General features: G+C 42.6%; 2 protein-coding genes across 2 annotated transcripts; both read left to right on the top strand.

Annotated features, from left to right (window-relative positions):
• Nucleotides 1-445: 445 nt before the first annotated feature.
• On the top strand, nucleotides 446-15,010 carry LOC135941208 (lysosome membrane protein 2-like). The gene is made up of 9 exons (XM_065486554.1): nucleotides 446-707; nucleotides 9,427-9,518; nucleotides 9,700-9,860; nucleotides 11,582-11,738; nucleotides 11,803-12,003; nucleotides 12,829-13,240; nucleotides 13,687-13,805; nucleotides 14,117-14,242; nucleotides 14,508-15,010. The coding sequence occupies exons 1-9, from the start codon at nucleotides 575-577 to the stop codon at nucleotides 14,775-14,777; spliced, it is 1,671 nt and encodes a 556-aa protein (XP_065342626.1). The 5' UTR covers nucleotides 446-574; the 3' UTR covers nucleotides 14,778-15,010.
• A 1,070-nt stretch (nucleotides 15,011-16,080) lies between these two features.
• LOC135948064 (protein O-mannosyl-transferase Tmtc2-like) lies at nucleotides 16,081-25,707 on the top strand. Its single transcript, XM_065497133.1, has 9 exons — nucleotides 16,081-16,533; nucleotides 20,099-21,249; nucleotides 21,306-21,420; nucleotides 21,693-21,778; nucleotides 21,852-22,096; nucleotides 22,181-22,321; nucleotides 22,779-22,863; nucleotides 24,752-24,945; nucleotides 25,083-25,707. The coding sequence occupies exons 1-9, from the start codon at nucleotides 16,448-16,450 to the stop codon at nucleotides 25,254-25,256; spliced, it is 2,277 nt and encodes a 758-aa protein (XP_065353205.1). The 5' UTR covers nucleotides 16,081-16,447; the 3' UTR covers nucleotides 25,257-25,707.
• Nucleotides 25,708-25,905: the final 198 nt, after the last annotated feature.

Genomic DNA, 25,905 nt, shown 5'->3' with positions numbered 1-25,905 from the left:
TGTTGTTTATTCTTGCCTCTTATTTTATTCAAAATATTCAGCGGTTGTTCGCTAACCCTACAAATGCCTAATTTATCCTTCGTTTTGGGGCAGTAAAACCGAATTGATTTGAATGAAAAATTGTAACCCTATATTTTTAGAGATTATTCGTCGAGATTTAGGTGGTCGATCACACGACACGTGCATAGGTCGAGTCGCGAGCGACGCAAACAGTTATCAACGCAAAAATCATCGTCGGCGGGCCATAAATTGGGATTGGCATCATTTGCAGGCGCGAATTTGGTGTTGGCGGCGAGCGGTTGGCGGTGCGGAGCGCGGCGCGGCCTCCTCCGGCAGGGCCGCAGCGCGATGCGTTTGTTAATCGCGAGCCGCCGCTTGACACACTCGCCTCGCGCCGCGCAGCCCGAAATAAAAAGGACAAAAGCCGACACCAAGAAGAGGCAGATTTTCCTCCGCCTATGGGCAAGACGAGGCGGAGGGAGGCGTTCGGACGGTGCTAGCCGCGGCGGGGAGCCTGCCTGCCTGCCTGCCTGATACACGCGTGTCCTCGCGGCGTCTCGTCTGTGCAGTCAACATGCGGTCGCCTCTGCAGCCCGGCTGCTGCTGCGGCCTGTGCGCCAAGTGCCGCGAGTGGCACCGACAAATCGCGCCCCTCAACGCGCCCGACCGACCCATCGCCAGCCTTTCCGACAAATCCTATTTCAGAGGTACGTACCAATGCGATCCATTTTGCTCAGAAAAATGTCTGGATTTTTAACAAACTTCTAATTTTTTAATTTGGAACTTCGAATTAAAAGGTTGAGTCCTTTTTTAATAAAGGATAAATTAATAAATATTATTTTATCAAAATGCAGCAGTCTAAAAGTATTTAATATCCCGATTTCTAACCGTGGGAAACTGGATTTCTAATCCACACGCCGCTGTAAATAAAACATCCATTAAAAGCTACTGGACATAGTCTTTTTATCAATGACATATACGCCCTTTTGCAAAACCCTGAACGTACCCTTGGCCCTTTCTAATCCAACGTCTCCCATTAGAAAAACCTGTTTCCTAAGCTAGGTCAATGTGCTGTTCGCACAGATGACATTTACAACTATATCATCGATTCTCACAATCAGCGGAGTGATCAAATCTCCCGTTTACTGAAAAAATAATTAATTTTTTTCACTAATTTTAAGATTTTAGAGAGGTTTTTTGAAAGAGAATTTAGCACGTTCTGCATGCATCATTTTTCTTGTCAGGAATGAAAGGAAAACTGAAACTTTGATTTTTTTATTGAAACCTTCTTCCTTTCCATTTTCTCTACCTTTATTATTTCTAATTTAATCCTTTTTGATATGACATTGCTCGACCTCGATGTAATAAAAATAGGGTTGTTGCTGGGATCAAATTAACCAAGTCATGTTTTGACGTTGCACGCAATTAACTGAATTGCAATTTTCGCGGCTACTGTTGCGAAACCTTCTCTGAACTTTTCTTTCATCTCTCTCTTGCAATAATAAAATAATAATGATAAATAAGGATTCATATGTCAACGTCATCTGCAAGTCACTCTCTGTCCACAAAAAGTTAAAAAATTTCAAACAGCTTGCATTACTTCAATCCAGACGGCTGAACTGCATTTTTTTCATCTGTTTCAAAAGTGCCAAATTTTAGCCTTGCTAGAGCGCAGCACGAAAATCGGCGGCACTACCTGTTAGCAACCGACGCTGGCCGCGAGCAGGTCCTATCGAACACCTGTTGCATTTCTCACATATAACCCGCGAGCCCATGTGCACTCATTCGCCACTCGGAAAGAGTCAACACCGTGCTTGATATGGCGAGATCAAAATGTTAATTATTTCGGCAAATCTGCTTGTTGTCTGAAATTAATTATCTTTTTTTCCAAAATTAAATGAAATTTGTCAAAATTGACAATCATTGAGAAAAAGATGTTTAATTTTTCACAAAAGAGTATTTTTTATACAGTGATTTTTCATTTTTCCAGGTTATGGCGTTTGAATTTGTGAGAAGATCATCTCACGCTAATCAAGCGGCGAGTACTGTCTTCTTCACCGAAAATAAAATAAAAATTTAATTCGTTATTTAGGGAAATTTCACTCACCACTGGATAGATCGTGACGAAAGGAATCGAAATCAAGCCAAAAATTATTGACAAACCCTGTTTCGAGAAATCTGGCAATTTAACTGGTACACGGTTCTGAATTGATTTAGTTTTCAATCGAAAACATAACTTGTAGTTAAAAATTCAAATTAATTTCAATTGTTGCCCTCTACCAATCCACTTTATCAAAATTAGACACGATTCTAATTATATAGAAGCTGAAAATTGAACATAGCAATAGGTGACTTGTTAGATTCTTCTGCAGACCGTTTTCGAAAGCAAACGCGTGACTTTTTCAATTAACACGATTTTGCAATTAGCAAAGCAAAGCCACACTGGCGTGCCTTGCCCACACCAAAAAATATAAGTGTTCACCGCATTTACATGATGTGCTTTTTGTCCAAAAAAACGCGTCAACTTGTTCAAAATTCCTTGAAGCAGCCAGCGTAACCTCTATTTTATTTATTCTGCTTTTATCTCACGAGACTTGCGTTTCTTTACATTTTTCCTGATCACAGGCTGAAGTGTATTAATGAGGCAGCGCGCAATTTATTTCGAGAAAAAAAATCAGTTCGTCCTTGTGAATTGTGAGCTCTCGGCGCGGGCTCTACGCTGCCGCCGCTTTTTGTCTTTTACAATCAAGTGTATATAAACGATTTATGGACGAAACAAGATTCTTCTTGCAGCCCAACAAGGAACTCGAGAATAAATAAATACGCCCGTGAAAAAGCCTAAGCCGCCGCGTCGTCTGGGCTCGTCCAGGAAACAAAAGTTTCTGCACGCACTGGACTTTTGAAATGCGAAATCCATCGCGGGGAGTCTGGGTCTAGGGCTCTGGCCTTGGCCCCGCTCCGCCAAACCATCTCGCACTTTTGAACGCGCACCTGTTCAGCCAACATTCATTTTGTTTTTATCCTGCCCGTGATGGAGGCTCTTATTTATTAAAATTACATTTCATTCATTTGCCTTGTGAGGAATAATCAAAACAGAGACTTTTTAAAATTTCTCCCGAGCGCTCAAATAAAGATTTGACTCTCAAATATTTCATATGTAACTATTACATAATTCCATTTTTTAATATTTAACAGAATTAAAGCCAAAAGTTAACTAAAAAGATAATTTTTTGATTTAATTAAAACTATTTTTGAAAATATTGATAGTTCAATTAGGATTTTTCCTGAAAAAATTAAAACTCGTAAAAATATAAAAAACGCGATTAAAATATAGTCTTTTTAAGCACATCCATGCTAATTAGAAACAAATGAAATAACCAGAAAAATGAAATAAACGTTTTGAGAAATTATAAAAAGAAAGCTGAAGCCGCTGAGGCAAAGAAAGCGCGTCGTTTCTTTCAGACTTATTTTTAGCTGCGCATTTCAGCTGGCACTGGTTCAATCAATTCGTTTGCCACCACTCGTCTGATAAGCGTGAAGCGCACGTGGTGCGGTGTAAAATCAGCAGGTTGGAGTTTATTGCTTGGTATCACGAGGGTTTACGACTTACACGCAAAATAGGGCAAACTCGTGCACCGCGAGCGTTTCATTCACGTCAGTCTTGTCGGCGAAATGGAAAGTGGACATTCCACATCTGCGACCATCAGCTTTTGCTCCAAATATTCGAAAATAAGCTTTTCAACGACCTTGCCCTCGGGCTTGGACCGGTTACGCGCGTGTGTGTGTGTGTGTGTTGCGCTTTTCTCTCCAAACTTTAATGGCATCTTAATTGATTTCAAGCTCAATGCTTGAGCCTATTCCACTGGCGCCGTTTGCTAGGTGAGGACCGCGCCAGTACAACTCGTGACACTCGGTGTGAAAATACAAATATTTGGAGTGTGTGACAAAGGGACGAGCCGACGAGTCAGACATGAAAAGTGACGGTAAGTCACACCTTCGGTCCAGTTCATTTTTATCTTTTTCATACTCTAATAATTTTACAATGTTGAATTTCGCAATCCACGAAAAAACAGTCTCGTTTAAATATTTCCGAGTTGAAAGCTTCGTCGCGATCTATCCAAGGCGTGCGAATTATGAGCCAAATCTCGTAAATTTCCCTCCCGGCGAAATAAAAACCGCTTCATTAGCGTGCAAAATGTGAAGCCGATTATTTCTCAGAAATTGAAATTTTCAGCTCTTTTCCTAATTTATTCTCCATTCTAAATACAATTATATTTGTAAAGACCAAAAACTACACAAAAAATACAATAATTTCATATTAACAAAAAAATACAAATATTTCAAAGTCATACATAATGTTAAAATTGTACAATACTAAGGAAAAATACAAAATCTGGAATAAAAGTAATGTTAAAGTTAAAAAATATATATTTAGGATTTGTAAAACATACATCCATCCACTTTTATTCATTAAATAAAAATATTTTGAGTGGCTTTAACTAAACAAAATAAAGGTGTGACTTGTCATTGAAATGGTGTGCAACACAGAGTAAATTTAATTATACTAAACGATGCATTCGCCACGCGTGTAAGTATCTCTGCAATTAAATAATCAAGGACTCATTCTTGGTGAGAAAAGCGAGTCGCATATCATCTTGAAATTATCATCAATGGTCACTATAATTACAAGAAATATTCACATTAAAATTATAGACCGTGGGCGACAGGTTTGTAAAAGGCATTTTTTCTTGCGTGTCAAAATTTTCGGCAATAATAATAAGGATAAGAGCACGCTCCATTCTCTAAATTTAATTCCTTCCGTATTTTCTTCCCGAAAGAACCCACCTAGAAGGCCGCGCGCGTACTCGCCCAACAACAACAAAAAAGATTTTCTTCAGTTTACTCTCAAATTCGCGTTTGCCTTGGCTCTTCGTTAGCTGGCGTCGAGGAATTTCATAATCGTCGAGTTAAAATTCAACACCATCAATTATTCCCAAAGTTGGAAACTATCTCCTTAGAATATACCGGAGGCAGAGAAAGAAACGTGAGCCCGGCGGTGCATTAAATTAAAAGTCTCGCGTGGTGCAATGACAAGTAGTGCAAAAAGTCGAGGAGCAGGCCTAATGATGCCGCGCATTCAAGGCCGTCTGAGTTCATTTTCAACCTGCCGGCCTACGTGAGCTTTATCGGTACGCAAACTGGGTAAACGAGACATTAAATTCCATTTGTTGCTTGCCATTCGCACGAGACGCTGAAAAATCGCGTTTCTCGTCGCGATTAAACGGAAAAATTAATTCAGAACAATTCTTTTAGCTAAATATCATCTGATCGTGAAAAGGGAATGATTTATCTAATTCATTTTAATTAGAAAAATTATTTTTTTTTGCTGAGATTTTAAGATGGTTGTCTCTTTTTTCCTTGCAAAAACTGGGGTTCCTTTAAAGACCGTCTTTGACGAAGTTTCTGAGAACACCAATCGATTCTTGACGGTCGAATTAGGTAGAGTAGATTTTTTTCCGACCGAAAAGTCCAGCGTGACGTGCGAATTTTTTCCCCGCCAAAACAATTTAAACGTAAATGCAAGTGGTGCGCATGCGTGAGAGTTGGTTTGAGCACCTGCAGAGAGACCGCCGCCTGTACGAATTTCTTCTTTTTCAGATCCAGCCCGCTCTGACGCATGCGCACTTCTCTAAAATACGTTCATATTGTTTTGGCGGGAAAAAAGTCCGCACGTCGCTTTGGGCTTTTTGGTCGGAAAATTATCCACTTAACCTAATTCGACCCTCAAGAATCGATTGGTGTGCTCAGAAACTTCGAGCCATTTAGGAAAAAAATACTATTACTTTGAAATTCACTCTGCGATGATTTTTGCTTCCAAACATCCAGGAGATTTTTAATAATTTTGAAAATACCTTTGGCACCTGTTGCATGACCACATCTGACATTGTACTGGAAAAATAATAATTTCATCAATTGTTTAATAAAACAATTTGATTTCCAGTTAAAAAAGACGATTTTAAAGTAGAAAAATAAACATTTTTTTTGTCAAAAATCGTCTAAATTTTACAGCCAGACTTATTTTTAATTATAAATGTTTACGACGTGATATGTATTTCAACGACAACTTTAAGATAAGATCAATATTCAGCAATAATAATTGCTCTTTCCAGTCATACGCGCGCAGCACGTGAGTGGCAGGAAAAGCAATTTTTTGCGAACAAGCAAACTGAAAACTCGTTAAATCTGTGAGACAGTCGCTAATTTATACCAAACGAACTCATTGAACGGTGTGCTGAAATTTTTGCTCGACTTTCTCGCTCGTTTTCCGCTTCATGTCTGATTATTCTTGGTGGAGAAAGAGTCGAGTGCGGCAATAAGTCAGAGAGCGGTTGTTGCGCGCATTCTCATTGTCCGCGGCCGAGATCCAGCATGTCAAGAGGGCAGGTCAGCTTTGGGGCAGTCGGCAACCAATTTATTTACAGCTTGCAGTTACTCAAAAATATTTATTGATTTATTCGGCCGCCATCTCCAGTTAAAAGTTCAAAATGATTTCGCGGGAGCACTTTGTAAATCGAGCATGGTTTATTGAGCATCAACGGTTATTCGCCCCTAATGCACGGTCGCTCCTAATTTGTTGCCATGCCATGGAACAATAGCAGAAACGAAAATCGTTTTCAATCACACTGTGTGAAAATTAACAAGCAATTAAAAATCTCATGGTTAGTATTTAGCGTGCGAAATTACTTTCACCGAATTTAATTAAAGGATAATCAAGGTTTAGTCTATTTTGCTTATTCAAAATTTATTTTTAATAAATGTTTATTGACTGTAAGAGTCTAGCTAATTTAAACGGACTGATTAATTTATTTCTCAAGTTACGCCAAATATTATTTTAATTTGGAATTATTAGAACAATTAAAAGTATTTTAATTGAAGTTGTATGGTAATTCAATGATTCGTTTTTCAATGGTCGTGTTGGCAACAGCAGGAGACTTGAAAATCTATTTCCTGTCTTAGTGACACATTTCGGATGCTTGGTCGATCGCCAAAAATGTGTCTGTAGTCTTTTCATTTAAAAGAAGAGTTGGCTACTAACTCTCAAAGCCACTTAGAAATAACCTAGACTCTTGAAACAATGTTAGAAACTATCCTTTAAAATTTTAAACCGTTTAGCTCGTTAAAAAATCATTTTTTTTTTAAATTAATTTTAATTGTTGGAAAAATGAAAATCCAATTTTTTTTTCATAAAATCATACATAAGTTTTGTTAAAGTTGAAGAAGCAATAAAACCTTCTTGGCCGACGACATTTGTTCTTCCAGGGACGCACTAAAACCTTTCAGGGTCATCCATCTATCTATCTTGGTTAACTTAACAAATAATATGTTTAAACAAAATAATATAGTGAGGCGTCAGCTTTTCAGTAGCACACACACTGCTTGAAGGAAATTTGTCTATTGCGCCACTTGTGTCAGGTGTGACTGTCGATTCACCTTGACTAGTTCTCTCGAAACAAAATTAGACGCGCTCGCGCCCGCGATTGAGCTTTGCGCCGCCCGGCAAGCCGTTGTATTTTTCAATAAAATTTTCGCACCTCTCGCACTTGCCGGGAGGTTGCTGGCAATAAAACACTGGGTTGACAGAAAGAATGAATTTAAGTGCGTCGTAACGTGCGAACGGTCGAATTCCTTTTTGTTGAGCGGCGGCTCGGCGAAACAATTAGCACATCCTTGACCACAAAAAGGAAGACAATATCGGCGCATCTGCATGCGCGACACGCGTCCCCGCGCGCGGACGAAAACTTTTTGTCAGCAGCACGGAACTTGACATTGACCGTGGCTGCACGAGTTCACTCTCGCGCGGTTACATCATTCTTGCGCCACCTTTCTATTTTGTATTTCACTGATCTTGATCTGCTCCAGGCCACGTGGGCCCCACGCCGACGATGCACTCGCTCTTTTCGAGGCTGTCATTTAATATACGCTTCGATCTTGACCTCACGCAGCAGCTTCGTAGTAGCGGCGGAATTCACGACTCATTTCTAATGCTGATAATTTCAACAAGAGTGTCAAATGAATTTAACCATGGGAAATTCAAAATTAAATACTAAAAACTAAGCTAAAAAAAAAATCTGCACGAACGACAAAATAAAATGACATTTTTCAAGATTGCGTTTTGATTAGAGTGAGGCTCCGATGATTGCACAACGAGTGTCCAAAAAATTACTTCGCTCTGCGGCGCATAGAGAGGAAATCGGCGAAGAGCAAGGCTGTTTATTCTATCAAAATAGCAGCGGCTGGAGGGCACTCGGGCGTGCGTGTCCACATATTAATGAGTTACAATTAAATAAATCAGCTCTCATCAGCATTGTCTCGCGACTTTGTTCCCATCCAAGAGCCTAGAGCCGCCGTGGGTCTGGAAATGCGTTATTCCCATTCCTGATCGAATGGCTTGCCTTGGGTGATATTAAATGTGTTTCAACAGCATTTGATATTTTTTCCTGGTGTCAGACAAAAGCAGGTGAATCATCAGTTGTTAGTCTCACTGCAATAAATAATTCCTTGATAGGGTCATATAAAAATAAATCCAAGGGTAGAAACGTAGAAACCAGAGAAATCGATTAAGCAAGGCGAGATTAGCTTCGAATGCAGTATATAACTGACCTGTCTCAATTGTGATTGAGTGCGCCAAGATTAGAGAGTAAGGTGCTCTTGTCATAATTATATAATTACAGAAACAAAAGTTAATTTCCATGGAAGCCATAAAACTACTTGCTTAGTGGTCGGATGACAATTTAGTGTTAGTGCGGCAATTGCACGTTATGCAACTCGCGCTGCAATGCAACTTTCTAACACACCAAACCGACATCACCTTATATTACCCTGGAATTTGCTTGACAATATATCCACCATTAAATTTATTCTTTAATTTTTCTCTTCGTATAAGTGCTGGAGAACGGCAGAAAAAGGCAGTGTTTGCGTCACACCACCACTTGTTTAAATATTCATTTTTGCTGTTCACTGGAAGGCGGATTTAAAACAAGTTCCATCATCGTCAGTAATATGAGATGGAACGCAAATATCGAAACGCAAACACTTTTTTTACACAAAATTATATCATCTATCAAATTATCCAATATACTTTGATTTTTCCATGCAAATTCTCTGCTTACTCTTATTTTCAAAGGACGAATGTGTATCCCGCAATAAATATAATGTTGGTCTAAAAATTCTTTAAATCAGAGTGCTGTCTTTGTCCAGCGCCTGGCCCATTCCCAAAATTCAAACGGCATTACAAAATCGCGCCTGTCAACATGAAAATAGCAGAACATAAACGACAGTATCTTATCCAATGCCTGTTGAAAGTTTTGCACAATTGCTTTCAAGTTGGATTAATTTAAAAATGATCATATTCAAATTTGCTTGCAGTAATGATATGTCTGACGACGCTAGGCCTCACCCTAGTGATGTTTTCGTTTGTCACGTACCTTGCAGACCCCCTCAACGCAGTTGTCAACTATGTGAGTAAATGCTGAAAGGATTCTGCGTATCACCTTTTCGATTCATTTTGTATAGACGCCTTTGAATAATTCGAAATAAATATATGCGTCAGCAGATGACTCTGCGCGACCCATTGTCACTTTAATTCACCGTCTCATACATTTCACTCACTTCAATTAATACGAACAATATCAATCGTAGGTTTTGACCATGTCAGAGGGCTCATTCATCTTCAATTTGTGGCTGAAGCCACCTGTGCCGGTGTTCTTGAAGGTTTACATCTTCAACGTGACCAACGCCGACGAATTTCTCAAAGGAGGAGTCAAGCTGAGGCTCGAGCAGGTCGGCCCCTACGTCTACAGGTTCGCATCCTATCATAGTCAAATTCCTGAATTCTTCCTTCGTTATTTGTGGGCACCTGTAATTTAGTGACTAAGCTATACGCACTGATGATGATGATTCGCGCTTTTTGCTCCTTTGTTCGAATCACGGCTAATGACAAAATGTGGACAATGAACTTGATCTTTAGCATGGATGTTGCTTGTTTTTCCAAACACGCTTTAGGTGCAAGGCAGATTTCATTTGTCATTACCATTTTTTGCCCATCCTAGGAAACATTATTTCGTCTCCTCATTTCCCGGGGTAGCCATTTTGAAAATTGACTCCTATTTCCTATTTACCAGCAAGAAAATTTTCAATGGAGGTTCTAAAAATACTAACTTTATGGACCACTCATATTCTCTAAATTGTGAGGTTCATTAAAATTTTTGACTTTTAAATTTCGGGGTCGTGGATTTAGCAAATAATAAGTATTAAAAACAAATTGTTCCCCCGCAACGTCAGAGTTTTTTCATTCTTCCTTTAAAAAAAATAGTAATTTTGCATCCAAATGGCAGCAATTTTATTACAATCAATTTGCAATGCACGCAGAAGAATATGTCTATTGTCTCGAGACGTTCTCTTTTGAAACAGCAACGACGGACGCTGACAACAAGCAATTACAAGAGCGAAGACATCGATTTCTCTCCAATTCCGCTTTGTAATGTTTTTCCTTTTGTCTCTTGGCTTTGCGGTTATTAATAATATGATATCACCACAATATGTCTCCTCATTTCAAGTGCACTCTGTCTGTGCACGCAAGGGTATATCAAAATGTAATCGATGCACGCGGACTCGAGTGTTGTGTCGCCGCGCGCGTTTGATCCCCCGTCTCGTGTCAATTAGCAATTGCCACACACACACACACACAGCATCCTCCTGCAGCCTGCTCCGTGCGCGTCACTTCCATTTTATTACCCAACCGAATATCAAAGCCAAGGACGCGTGAAAAGCGCAATTAGCACACTTCCCGCACTCTTCCTTGTTGTTGTTTCGCATTTTTACGAGACGCAAACAAATCTGAGGCGTAAATCCTTTTGTTGTCCAAGCGGTGCGTTTACGCAGATTTTTTTGCCAGCGTCAATTAGCTGCTCAATGGACGCTTGACGTCATCGCCTATGTTCGACAGACATTAAAAAGTGTGACTGTATGCATTCCCGGCCGGGCGCTAACTGGCCGTCACAACAACTCTCTGTGCACACCTGGTAATGAGTACTCGCAAATTTTGCCGCTGTAATAAAGTCTTGCTAATTAATTGCAACGGTTAAAATCTCTTTGCTCGCACTAGCAATAAACAAAAAACAAATTTAGTTTGCAAATATAGTAAAAAAATAAATATTTAACCAGCAAATGGAGCAAACTGGTCGGTTGTAGACGCTTATTAGGATGACTATCGACTCTCATACATAAAAAATTTCCGGAAAACTTCGATTTTGTCAAGATCCACACACCTCAGAAATTTTAAAATCTAAATTTGAAAAATATTTAAGTGCCATAATCTCTTGAAGAGTGGTCACATTTCAATAAACTAAATAACGTATTTTGGTAATCTGCTCAGCGAAGTCATTTTTATAATTTTGCGATCCGTTCGTGATTTTACCATAATTGTTCTGCGAAAATGACACGGAGAAATGAAATAATGCAGATTTTCGATTTCTTCTTAGCTTCATTTGAAATGCATGAACATTTTTGTATTAAAATTTAGGGAGGTTCTCGAGCACGATGATGTAAAATTCAACCTGAACGGCACGATGAGCTACGTTCCGAAGCGTTCGCCCCTGATGACTGAGAAACTGGTGCTGGACACCTCACAGGGTCGCGGCCTTGAAGACCGACTCATCGTTCCAAACATTCCACTGCTGGTAAGCGGCGAGCGAGCACCAAAAGGAGCGCACAATCCAGTTTGATTCTATTATCGTTGCGCAGGCCGTCGCCTCCAAATTGGCCGACCAGTCTTTTTTCATCCAAATCGGCTTCTCCACTTTGGTCAACTACATCGACTCGAAGCCCTTCGAGCAAGTGTCGGTGAAAGAGTACCTCTGGGGCTACGAGGATCCCATCGTTCGGCTTGCCAGTGTTGCCTACGCGGACGTCGTCACCTTCAAACAGCTCGGACTTCTCGACAGGGTGAGTCAAAGTTTCAAATTTTTTGTTTAACATGTGCCACCAGTCTAAATATTTTTCTAGCATTGCTTTCGAGTTACAAAACTTAAAAATGCTATTTTTGTTCGATCACGATTATTGTTGGCGGGACAAATCGAGTGGTGGGTCAATCTGGAAAACCACTTAATTTTTAAATCGACGTCCCATTTGGTTCAGGAATTAAAGGTTTAGTTTATTTCCAATATGAACACAACATCGACTGGTCACCTATTTAAAAAATTAAAGGTTACTCTGAAAGCATTGATATAATCCAAACAACATTTAAATAAATTTTTGATTGACATGGTGTACATTTACACAATTTACCGGTGTTAAAAAACTCTATGTTTTCACGCCAGAGAAATTAATCGGTTGATTTAATAGATAACAATTACTTCAAATTACCCAAGTAATTGAGTGTGAACTGGTTCGTGCATGCATGCTCTGATTTTGCGATACAACTACTCAACAATACACGCAATTGGAACGCTCTCACCTTTAAAGAGGATTTAATGTGGTGCTATATTCTGAAAAAGAAATGTAGCTCTACCTAAAATATTTTCTAAAAATTTTGGGAAGAGGTAAAATGCAAATTACTGAGAAATCGGCTCAAATGTTTGCATGCTTATCAAGCGGCGAGCACTGTTTCGTTATTGAAATGCACGATTAATTTAACAACTTATCGAAATTTTCCTCAAAATCCGATCACGATGAGAGAAAGCGAAAAATCTTGGTCAAATGACCATTTATTATTTGTGAAATTAGGCCAAATCTGGAGCCGTTTATTCAGTGTGCTTTAAATTTTGACAGATGTTCGACGCCGGTCTGGACAACGTGACGATGAACACGACGACGCTGAACATCGACACGTACAACGGGCAGAGCATGCTGCACTCGCTGAATCGGAGCGGCGGCATGTGCGACGAGCCGTTGCGCGGCGTCTCCGAGGGGGTGCTCGTCGAACGCAACGTGCAGCGCAACAAAACGCTCTACGTGTACCGCAAGGGCTTCTGCCGCACCCTGGGCCTCGAGTTCGAGAGGGACGAGCCCGCCGACGAGGTCAACGGCAACCCTGGCGGCCTGCGCTTCGTCATTCCGGCGCACGCGTTCAACGCCACCCTCAACCCCGAGCACGCCTGCCACTGCGGAAAGAAGAAGCCCGCCGACAAGGGAAAGTGCCCCCTCAAGGACGGGCTCTCCGACATCCAAGACTGTTATTATGGTAGATGATTTAATTAAATTTGAAAGTTTTTAAATATTATTCATTGTAAATTTTGTTATGATATTTTTTATTGTTTTCCAGGGACACTGAAATTAATGTTTGTCCTTTTGGGATTTGTAAATTTTAAACCAGAGCAAAAAACATTAGCACCTAATTTCCAATGTTTTGCTTGCTGACCGAAATTTTTAATGTTTTTTTATTTCTGAAAATAAAATACTAAATAATAGAGAGCAACCAAAAAATACATAATCATAACTAGTTGGTGATTTGCACATACTGTAGAGAGTGGACAAAAAATTTTACGGCGGAGTGTGTGTCGGTTTAGAGAGGTTCTCAGGTTAAGGCCGTCTGCTCGCCAGTTGTGGAATACTAATAACGAACCATACACGTCATTGTAGGCGTTACTGCTTGTAATACAAGCTTTCGGCAATGTATGCGTGTTCCAGGAATTCCCGCCGCAGCTTCATTCCCGCATTTCCTGCACGCCGATCCGTCCTTGTTTGACAAAATCGAAGGGCTCAGCCCGGACAAAGAAAAGCACGAGGCCTACGTCGTTATCCAACAAGTAAGAATCTTTTTTTCTTAAAGGAATTCCATAATTAATAGTGATTAAAATAAAAGGAATTATTTATTTTTCCATTCTTCGCAATCTGGTCTGAAATCAAGGCTTGTGATTAATTAGAAAACCTTCCATTTCATGGCTGTGCATTAAAATCAAACGTTTGTTTCTTCCTCTGAAAATGGGAAAGAATTTTTACGTAGTAAGAGTATAATTATTATTGCAAAAGGTTTAGTATGCAACCTGCTCGACATGCAGGTAAAGAGGTTGCATACCTTCCAGGACGTTTTTCTGATGATGTGAAAATTTTGTTTCAGAAACTAGGCATTCCAATCGGCGGACACATGCGAATCCAAACGAATCTTGTGCTGAAGAAAAACCGTTTTGTCAAGCGGATCGCTCCTTTTGGTGACATGATCCTTCCCATTGTGTGGACTGACCTGGTAAAAATTTTATTCCACAACAAAAAAAATCCTTAAATGGAAAACACGACATCATTGTAAAATAATTATTGAACGGAAACTCCATTTTAGTTTTTAAAAAGATGGAAAAATATTGTTTTTCTCGATTTTTCTCACCAAACGCCGTCTTTGAACCAAATTTAATCTAAATTCGATATTGGAATTGAATTGAAAATTTTCTTCAATCGCTTAAACCGTCAAATATAGAACATTCTGCAGTAAAAAAATGAAATAATGACGTTTTCAGACTTTTGAGGAAATTCCGTCGTCGCTGCAGTGGATGCTGGACCTGTGCCTGAAGGTGGCGCCGCCGCTGCAGAACGGATTCATCTTCTGCGGCGCCGCGCTGGGCTTCTCGATGCTGCTGGCGGCACTGATCAGCTACCTGTGCGTGCCAATCGCGTCCAAGCCGGACCGGCCGAGTCCGGTGGAGAGCAGGAGGAGCTCCAAAGTGGTGCAAGTGCTCACGGCCGAAGAGCTGATGCGCTCGAGAACAGAGTTTTCCGTCGCCGTCTGACCCGCAGCACCGCTCTACTTCTTACTTTCCAGCTGTGATCTTCCGGAATATATTCGTGTATTTTGGATACTTAGCCTTTTAGCACTTGACGCCTATTTATGTAAGCACTAGTTGACATACATTTTGTACATTTGAGCCAGACTGTTATTTATCATATTATACGCGCATACACTTTCCTATTGCATTCTTTTATCGTGTAACTTAAGTAAATGGTTGTGCAATTTCAATTATAACTCTCGACTTTTCTTTTGCTTCTCCTTTCCAATAAATAAATCCCAATGTTTATGGTTCACTAAATTTACGCCTCTATACTTTGAAAGTCAGAACTCAAACAAACTTGAAAGTGCCAGAATTCCTTAAAAATTAGTCTACAGTTTTGGAGTGTGCTCAGCGAGACAAATGTGTCATTTTTATATGTAGAAAAGCGCTCTGGAAAATGAGCACGTACAGAAATTTAACAGTCTATGTAATAGTTTTCTTCCAATACCTATTATTTTGGCGTTTTTCACTCTACGTTTTCCGCCCCATATGCCACGTTTTTAATGCGTCAATCGCTGATGGTAAATTCGCATGTAAGTATGACGCTGTCCAAAAGTTATCTTGTAAATATTTTGACTTATATGGAAATTAAATAATATAGAATAGAATTTAAAGGTAATTGCGAGACAATTTTTTAGTGTTTTTTTTATTATTATTATTATTAGTTGTTAACAAGTTTTTTTTCTAGAATTTGTAAAAACTTTTACGTTTTCATTTTAAAGACCGTCTTTGATGAAGTTTCTGAGTACACCAATCGATTCTTGACGGTCGACTTAGGTAAAGTGGATATTTTTTCCGACCAAAAAGTGCAGCGCGACGTGCATAGCACAAGTATAGAACTTTTTCCCGCTAAAACACTATGAACTGCGCACTTGCAGAGAGACCGCCTGTAAGAATGACTTTGTCAGATCCAGCCAGCTCTGACGCATGCGTAACTTCTCGCATTCATATTGTTTTGGTGGGAAAAAATTCTACTTTTGCTATGCAAGTTGCGCTAAACGTTTTGGTCGCAAAAATATCGACCCTCATAAATCGATTGGTGTGCTCAGAAACTTCGTCAAAGACGGTCTTTAAAAAGAAACAATAAAATCTCTTTGTCTCATTTCATCTCCGATATTTTCTTTCAAGTCTGTGCTTGACATTACGGCGTAAAAAGGAAAATTTATTGAAAAAGTTTCACCCTTATGCACAGAAAGGAATAATATGCATGAGGCGGCGTTCAAAAATTTATGACAGCGGGTGTATTGGCCGAAAAATAAATTACCTTGCCATAATTAATAGAAGGGACACACAAAAGACGCGATTCATGCCGTTCGGGGGTTCTCAACTGCAGTTGTCGTATAAATTTTTAATGCAACTAATGACGCTGGGGGAGGTTTGGGGAGGCAAGTCTGTGCATTATACATTTCAGCGAGCCGCCACTTTGTTCGACGTGCGGCCAATCAGCCCCAAAATGCGCGAGGGGTGGCCGCTGGCATGAAACGGAAGGGTGAGCACGAGCGGAGTGCGCGTTGCTCACATTCACACCGAGTCCTCAGTCAGTCTGCAGTCGCAGTCTGGCCGCAGCCACCGAGCCGAGCGGAGGAGGCTCGCTCCGCGCCTGCTGACGCGGCAACCCGCGTGATCGCGACATGTGGATCGTGTCGGGGGTGTGCGCCCTCGCGGCCACCCTCGTCTTCGTCAACACCTTCAACGCTGGATTCGTCTACGACGACAAGTGAGTGGGCCGTCGATGGGATTTATTTAATTAAAAAATTTAGCTCCCAAGGAAGAATTTTTTGGTGGCTTGATAATTTCGAAATCTGGCTTGTAAATAAAATGGAGGATGCAAAGAAAAGATAATTTGAAAATATTTTGGTGTTTCAGAGGCCAGAAGCATGTAAGTAAATAATTTTAATATTCGATTATTTTAAATTGAGTAAAAGATAAACATTATATCAGACTCGCTAATCGAATCCTAATGATGCAAATGGTTCAAAAAAATATAAATTTCATTACTTGCTCTATCAAAAAGGTTCTGCATTATTCTATTGCGGCAGGACAAAAAGAGGAAGGACAATTTCCCAGAAGCTCTTCAATCTTGCTTTACATGAATTTACTGTTGCGCGTTCTTATCATCTTCCACCGAACAGCCTCTGTAGAGTAGCGTGCTCTAAACAATGCACAAGAACAATTAATTAACTTAATTGAAACAAACGACTGTCTGCGTCACCGGCGTGGGAGTAAATGCTCGCGGTATTAATTTAGAAACATACAACAGCCATTCGATCTGCTCAGCAGCAAGTCAAATTAATACACTCAACTAATAAATTGGATTGCTGCTCCACTTCGAGAACACGATAATATTCGATGTTTCATTTGTACCGGTGAACTTTCGTTCATCATTTAACCATTTCAGTCAAATTTTTGCAAACATCAAGTTGTGTGATGGATAGTAACTTGATTTCTGCAGGGAAAGTCGATTTGGGTCACGAGTTCCCTGGAAAAGTGCCTGTCGTGGTTGTTTCCTCGCATTTTTTAATATCGGCTGATTGATGGGTGAAAATAGAGCGTATACGCAAACACGTCGGCCCCAGGGGGAGGCGGTAATAATATTTTAGGCCAGAGAAATATTATATCAGCAAGCGTCTCATCAGCAGGGTGCATTTTATCGGCGCTTTTGTGCTGCTCTCGCACACCTCTACCTTTCTTTTGTGCCGCCGTTGCCACCGCCACCGCCACCGATAAAAGCGGGCATTTTTCACGCCGAATGTGTCATTAAGGTGCGCCTGCCTGACGTTTGCTCGCTTTATCGCCGGCCAAATTGGTGGACACTGCCAAAGACTTGCTCCGTCTGCTTGTCTGGTCGCTGCAGGCCCCGACACTTTTCCCTCAGCCGCGCCAGACATCCATATTTCATGAAAATGCCGGGCCAAAGGGCGCCGATCGGCCACGTGCTGATTGCCTATTATTCAACTCGTAACTCGGAGAGAGAAAATGCGCTCAAATAAAGGGAACAATCGATATTTATATTTTTTTGTGCGTGGGAAGTCGGTGAAAATTAGCAAAATATAAAACACACAGAAAATTTATACTGAAAACTCTGTTAATGGCTCTATACTCTGCACGGATTAACTATAAGAGTGTTGCTTTTGAGCTTAAAAGCTTAATTCTATAGCATTTTCCGTTTCCCCATATTATCAGGTTCCGAAAACATTCGAATTGCTAGTTGCTTAGCTGTTGGAAATTATTTTAATTGTGCATCTGATTTACTTTCAAACGTCAAATAAGCACAAGTTACTAATTTTCATTTGTCTTTAAACCGTTTTTGGAGCACAAACCTGTCTACAATTATTTTCAGGTCCGGCTTGAAAAACATTTTCTTCTTTACGAACCAGAAAATCGTTGTTGGATCAGTAAAAGTGCAATCAGGACAATTGCAAATTAATAGCGCGTGCTGGTGACACGCCCCTTGCGAGAGTGTTTCACCTCGGATCGGCGTAGTTACACGCTTGATAAATATTCACTTAGGTCTGGAGTCACGCTTGACTTGGTTAGGAATCAAACGCGCACCCTCGCGCTGTCGCTGCCCAGCGGACTCGGCAGGCAGACAAGCCGGAAATCTCCTGGGTGACATCACCACCCGGCCAACCACCCACCCACGCGCCAGTAATGGATAAATATGGCCAATTTTATTGCGTTCTGCTTCCTTCCGACCGCAACAATCGTGTCTGTTTGGGTGTATCGGACGAGAAAGAAAGATTGGGGCTGCTTGGCAGCGAAGGGAGGCCGTTATATGGTGATTAATGGTGCGTGCTAGGTGCGAACGCCAGCGATTGCATTCTTCCTTTTATCTCAAATTTTAGGGTTGTGCCACGACAAAGACTCGCACAGGGCTGACAGAATTTTTTAGTTTATTATAGAATCAATCATATTTTAACTGCTCACTTTCTACTCACATTTTTTATTAAAACAACCAAGGCTATCCTGGCAATTTTTTTCACATCCCGGAAAAGTTATGCAATCATTTCCAATGATTTTTTCTTGTAAATACTGAAAACTTCCTAAATCTCCGGCCAAATTCACCCCTTGCGAAAATGAACATCTTTTGTCAGCAGTTTGCATGTTTGGGCATTTTACAATGGCTGTTTTTTTTTTTTAATTATTAAATTGGTTACAAGCATTGCCGTCATCGTGTTCCTGTTTTTTTTAATGGCGTGCGTGTGAGCGATATTACGTTATGAGTAGATGTATAGTTATTGAAAAGACCAAGTCAGTGGCACGCGGCCTGCGGACCCCTCTCGAGAAAACAATATTTCTGCGAATGACAGCGAGCGTGTTATGGATGAGAAGGCCGAGAGTAAATACACACACGGGGGCGCCCGACGAGAGGAGGACGGCGAGCGTAAAAGAAAAATAAACCAACTGCAGCAATTGATCATTTTTATACCGCGCGTGCGGCTCTTTCCCGAAAAAAGCGGCGCACGCGGGTAATGCATAGGCAAACAGAAAAGGCGCTGGTAATGCACCGTTCTTTGTCATGCAAAGTGAAAAGACGCGCAGAAAGGAAATCCCGCTTTTATTGGAAAAAGGCGGCAGTGTAAATTTAAGCCAGTTTTGCTGCTCGCTCTTTCTCTCTCGCAGCTATATTGAAACGGGGATTTTTTTCTGCTGCCATTGGCGTCCCTCGGCGCGGAAGATGCACACGGACACACGCGCGCTCTGGCACTATCTGCGCGCCGTGCATGGCGTAATCTTGTTGCTGCTGGCTAAATTATTGGCTGTCATGCCGCCAGAGGGACAACGTGCAAATCCCAGCCTCCACTCCGTCTTCTTCTTTCCTGCGCTGATACACCCGGGGGTGACTTATTTTGCCAGAGAGCTGATATAAATAATCCAGCGCGCCTTGTTACGTGCGCTGGAATGCAATTTTATTGCGCGACAACACCCACCCACCCACCCAGCCAGCCAGCAAGCGGCTTAAACGCTTCCTGCCACCGGCGGATTTTGTTCTTTACTTTTGCTCCGGCGATGGACACAACTCGGATCGCTGCAGATTATTGCTCTTTGCTGCAGATAAAAGCAAGGCTCTATGAAAAGACAAATAATGAGGGCACGATCACTGATGCGATATACCAATTAAAGTAGGTTATTGTGTTTTGAAGAGAGGTAAAAATAGGCTGTATTTGTTTACCCCATCATTTCTATTGTCACGCCATCCATCATTTTGTTACAACATCATTTTCAGAATTTTGCTTAGTAATTAAGTTATGACCACCGTGAAAATGCACTTTTTGTTGCAGCCGGGCCATTCTCTCAAACGACGACATCCGGCCGTCGAGCCCGATAAGCAACCTGTTCAGCAACGACTTCTGGGGCACCCCGATGGCGCACGGCGGCTCGCACAAGTCGTTCCGGCCGCTGACGGTGCTCACCTTCCGGCTCAACTACCTGGCGGGCGGACTCGACGCTAGCGGCTACCACGCGGCCAACGTGCTGCTGCACGCCGTGGTCAGCGGCCTGGTTCCGTTGTGGGCCACCTTGGCGCTGCGGCTGCCGCGGAGGACGGCCCTGGCGGCCGGGCTGCTGTTCGCCGTGCACCCCGTGCACTGCGAGGCCGTGGCGGGGGTGGTGGGACGCGCCGAGCTGGGCGCCACGGCCGCCATGCTGCTCGCCCTGATCGCCCTGCACAAGGGCAGCGTCAGGGGCGCCTTGCTGCTCTCGACGGCCGGCCTGCTGTTCAAGGAGCAGGGTCTGATGACGCTTCCCCTGTGCGCCGCCGCCGTTTTCCTGCTGCGGGACCGGCGCGACAAACGCCTCTTAGCCACCCTGGCCGCCGGATTCCTGGCCCAGCTGGCGCTCAGGGTGGCCGTGATGGGCGGCCGTCTGCCACACTTCTCCTCGGCCGACAACCCGGCCGCGCACAGCCGCGACTTCCCCACCCGACTGATGACCTTCCTCCACCTGCCTGTGATAAACCTGAAGCTGTTCCTGCTGCCGACGGTGCTGAGTTTCGACTGGTCGATGGACGCCGTTCCCCTCGTCTCGCGGGTCGGCGACGCCAGGAACGTGTCCTCGGCCCTGCTGTACGCCTTCCTGGCGAGCCTGGCGGCAAAATGCCTGAATCCGAAGGTGGGCCGCGTACGTGGCAGGGCCGTGGTGATGTCGCTGGCCTTGGTTGCGCTCACCTACGTGCCAGTGTCCAACGCGGTCGGCTACGTGGGCTTCGTGGTGGCCGAGAGGACGCTGTACGCGCCCTCGATCGGCCTCTGCCTGCTCACCGCGATCGGTGCATCCGAGCTGTGGCGCCGGGCCGGTAGGACACGCTGGCCGCTGGCCGTTTTAGCCGCGTGCTTGCTGCTATCCTTGGCGGCGCGCACCTGGATCAGGAACTCAGACTGGCGAGACGAGGAGGCGCTCTACCGAGCCGGCATCCCAGTCAACCCACCCAAAGGTATTGCACCAAATTGTGCAACGCCGATGGTCTAATCGATTCTCGAATGTCTGCAGCGTACGGAAATTTGGGCAGCGTCTTGAGTGCCAGGGGCAGGCTTGCAGAAGCAGAGCATTGCTACCGCCAGGCGCTGCGCCACAGGCCCAACATGGCTGACGTGCACTACAATCTGTGAGTAATTTTCACTAAAAATTCAACTAGAGGTGGTTGGAGCACACGCACTGTTAATTCGCAATTTTCGGGTATTTCATGAGAAAAAAAAGGAAATTATTTTCACGTGGAGAAATCCAATTTTGGTTTAGCTGATGGCAGGAAAGTGTTTTTTGGTTACAACTGCAATTGACTTGAGCTGATTTTGGTCTTTTGAACAATTGCGGACGTTTAATATCCTCCTTCACCCTCGTCAAAATAAAAAAGGCAATTGTTTATATTTGATCAAACAGGGGTCTGCTTCTCATGAGCCAGCAAAGATTGGAAGAGGCAATAACCAGTTTCCGAAACTCTATTTCCTTTCGTCCGAGACTCGCAGGTATTCGCCTTTGTGTTTTCTGTCGGCACATGGGCAAATCCGCTTTGTAACACTACGCCGTTTATTTGATTAGCCGCGCACGTAAGCCTGGGGGTCGCCTTGGGACAGGCCAAGAGGCACGCCGAGGCTCGGCAGGCGTTTCTGCGCGCCACAAACTTGGACGGCCGCGGCCTCAAGGATCCCAAGTCTCACGAGAGCGCCAGGATATCGGCGCTCTTCCATTTGGGCCGCCACTTTCTCGAGCAAGACCAGCCGCAGCACGCGCTCACCTACCTGCTTAGGGCCAAAGAGCAGATGCCGCAACATTTCCATCCGCAGGTTTGCGTTTCTTTGTTTTTTAGCCTTTCTCGTTGATTTAATTTAATTTTCAAATTATAAAACGGTGTTTTATTTGACTTTCAGAGCATTTACAACCTGATTGGCGAGACGTACGGTCGGCTGGGCCAACACGTGGAGGCTGAGCCGTGGTTGCAGGCGTCGCTGGCGTCGAAGCCGGATCACATCCCTGCCCACTTGAACTACGGCAAAATTCTGGCGACGAATGTAAGTCTAGCTATATGCAAATCAAGGCCGGGTGGAATAATATTGGCCAGCATTTTTTTCTCATTCGAAATGGCATTCTTAAAATTGGGAAAGAGCGAAACCATCATCTCGAGCGCTCACTGTGCAAATATTGGCTCTGTCATTCTGGCCAGGAAGCAATCCACAAAGCGAATGAAGCATTAAGTACACATAGATTTTTTCCTCCACTCGGCGGGCGTATTTGCCCTGCGAAATCAATATTTTCCAATTTCCCGGTATCTGCGAAAGTGCACGGCACATGGCAAATGAAAGGCACACAGCCCCTGCCATTTTTTGTCGCCGCGCGCGCAGAGTGCATCTGTTGCTGCTTTGGGGAGGTTTCTATGCGATATGCAAGCCAGGCGAGCACAATGAGCCCTCGTATCCGGCGCAATTAGATAATTACTGCATCGGACACACTCCACTTCCTGTCTGACAGAAAAGCCGGGCGCACGAAGCCGAGTCTTGGTACCGCCGGGCGCTGCACCTGGCCCCGCACGACGCCAACGTTCTTCGCCAATACGGTGAGATTATTATTGCATTTATTGTATATACATATACGCAAACAAACATACACACAACACGCGGCAGCTTCTGGCAAACATTCTCGTGAGAGCGGACGCAGTGGCCGCCAATATCATACTCCCCTGTTGCCGGGCGTGTTTCTGGACATCGTAATATGGGGTCTTATAGTTGAGTAATTGCGCACAGACTGCAGCAGAGGGGGACGTGTAATTAGATGGACCGGCACGACGACCGAGACTGCGGATTTTTAGCTGATATTCCTCCAAAATAAAATTCTTCTTGGTTTCAGATTTTTTTTTAATTTTGAAGGAAGTTTTTCAAACAAGATTTGAGCATTTTTCGATAATTTTGGCCTTTCAGAATTTTTAATTTTAAAAGTTAATTGATGAAAAGATGTAAAAAACAGGTTTTTATAAAAATGGACTGCTTTTCCGGTACAGCATTGTTATAGTTGTAAACAGTTTTTTTTAAACTGTCTTTGACGAAGTTTTTGAGCACACCAATCGATTTATGAGGGTTGAATTAGATAACAGGGATGTTTTTTGCGACCAAAAAGTCCAGCGCGACGTGCGTAGCACAAGTAGAACTTTTTTTTCCCGCCAATACAATATGAATGCGAGAAGTGCGCATGCGTCATAGCTGGCTGGATCTGATGAAGAAGTCATCCGTACAGGCGGTCTCTCTGCGAGTGCTCAAACCAGCTCTGACGCGTGCGCACTCGTATTGTTTTTGGCGGGAAAAATAGTTCGCACGTCGCGCTGGACTTTTTGGACGGAAAAAGATCAATTTAACCTAATTCGACCCTCAGGAATCGATTGGTGTGCTCAGAAAACTTGTCAAAGACAGTATTTAAATATCCTCTGATTTTTTCCATATTACTTATTGTTAGGCACTGCTACCAAATTGCATTGCAATCTCTCTAGAGCTGCATTATTGATAAATTGCATGAAACATCAACGAGTTGTTTGTTCCAACGGCAACCGGAAACCAGCCAATTTGCCAGAGTCCGGGTGGCAGAGCATCAATCTTTCAAAGGACACATTCGCAGTGCTCAGTGCTCCTCCGTTCCCAATTACAAGAAGTCCACTCGCGTCGTTTGCCAGTTCCCTAGCCACTGCACGGAAATATAATTCGCAACGCACACACACAGCCTTCTGTGCGTTGCCTTCTCGTTATTATATTTTATTGAGATCGGTTATTAATCTCGCGTCTGGTGGCTGCCCGCCGGCCCCAACCCCAGAGCAAGAAAACGCAACTAATTACAAACAACCGGCGCGCTCTCAGCTTTTTCTTTTATTCGTGCGTGGGTGGATCCGCATCCGCAGGCAGGCAGCTTTCGCGGCAGACGCGCTCGGCCAGTTGCATAACTCGTTCTTCATGGATTAATGATGCACTAGTAATGCGAGGATTTGTTTGCCGCCGCCGCCGGATTGAATTACAAATGCGTGTTTGTCGAAGGCAGCCCCTCGACGCCGACCCCACCCACCCCTCGCAGCTACCCTAGGTCGCGTTCGCGCTTAATACGCAGGAGCTAATTGAAGCTGCCGCTTACGACTCGTTTGTTCATGACGATGAGAAGCGCCATTGTTGAGTTCCGCGAGTGTGAAATTGTCAATATTTCTCTTGAAAACCTTTTGAATTCCTTGAAAATGAATTAAAACACTCTTTTTCACAGGTTTAGGAATACTGTTGAGAATTTGGCACTTTTTGTTAAGCATTTTTATTTTATTTGTCTCTTTTAGCATTACATAAGACTTTGTTGTTAAATGTTAAAGTAAAATAATTAGAAAATACAAAAAAGGTAAAACTACAAATTCTCAATAAAACAAGTAAGACAGAAAGAAGAGACACAAAACTAAGTACGAAAAAATATTTTGACATTTGCAGGTCAATTTCTGATGCAGCAAGAGCGGCATGCAGAGGCGGCTGTGTTCCTCGAAGGCGTGGTGAATTCGAGTCTCGTGCACCGAGGTCAGTCTCAATACCCTGACCTGGTCAACCTGGCCACCTGCATGCGCATTGCCGGAAGACTCGAGCAGGCAGAGCATTATTACCTCCTCGCCAGAGAGGCTGATCCAAATGTACGTGATAATTAGAAAACTTTATTTCTTTCATTTTTAAATTTAACTTTTTTCAAGGAAAAAAATATTTTTCATTTCAAATATCCTTTTATAATCTTTATTTATTTTACGATTAAAAGAATTACTTTTTTGTGCAGAACCCAGCTAGTCACATAAATCTGGGTGCGATTCTGCACCTGCAAGCGAAACTGGCGCCGGCTGAGCGGTGCTACCTGCGCGCTTTGGAGCTTTCGCCGGACGACGAGATCGCCAACTTGAACTTGCGACGCTTGAGGAACTTGACGGAAAAATCGGTGAAAGTCGCTGACTAATCGTTTGTGTCGTGAAAAAGTGTTCTCCGTGTTCCTTTTAAAAATCGATTGTCATCTTCCCAAGACTGATTTATTACTACAATTGAAACCTTGTTAGAGTCAAGGGTCCAACTCTATAAGAATATGTGCCTATATAAATTTATAAAATGAAATAGGACGCCAGGTCTGAAGATATTACTTTTACTTAATTTCGAGAGTTGCAAGTGAAAGAAAATTTAATTTTTAAAAATTTGAAACTCGTATAAATTTAATAAATATATCATCCACCTAATTTTAACAAAAGAAAACCAACATTTCCCTTGCCTGCAGGGTAAAATCTTTTATTTTGCTAAGAGTATTCAACCGCAGATGTTTGATATTCCAAATAAATGTGATTTTTTTGCGAAAGCAATGATTTGAGAACGTTTGTTGGAATATTATGAAGTGTCCAATAAATCCTTGGCAGTGTACGTAAAAAGGTATTTTTATTTTTTAAATTACCACTCAACCGTCGGTTATTTTGCAATCGCAAACTGCTCTTTGGTGCAAATTGGAGAGCAATTTTCCGGGCCGAAAATCGTGCGCTCTCGCAATAACGAGCGGCGAAATTTAATTTAAAAGCGCGCAGGGGATGCGACGCCGCGCGTCGAGTGTTAATTTACCGAGATTA

The sequence above is a fragment of the Cloeon dipterum genome, chromosome 1, assembly GCF_949628265.1.
Source record: "Cloeon dipterum chromosome 1, ieCloDipt1.1, whole genome shotgun sequence".
NCBI classification, from domain to species: domain Eukaryota; kingdom Metazoa; phylum Arthropoda; class Insecta; order Ephemeroptera; family Baetidae; genus Cloeon; species Cloeon dipterum.
The sequence above is the reverse complement of the archived record's forward strand: the minus strand, read 5'-3'. Positions and strand labels throughout refer to the sequence as shown.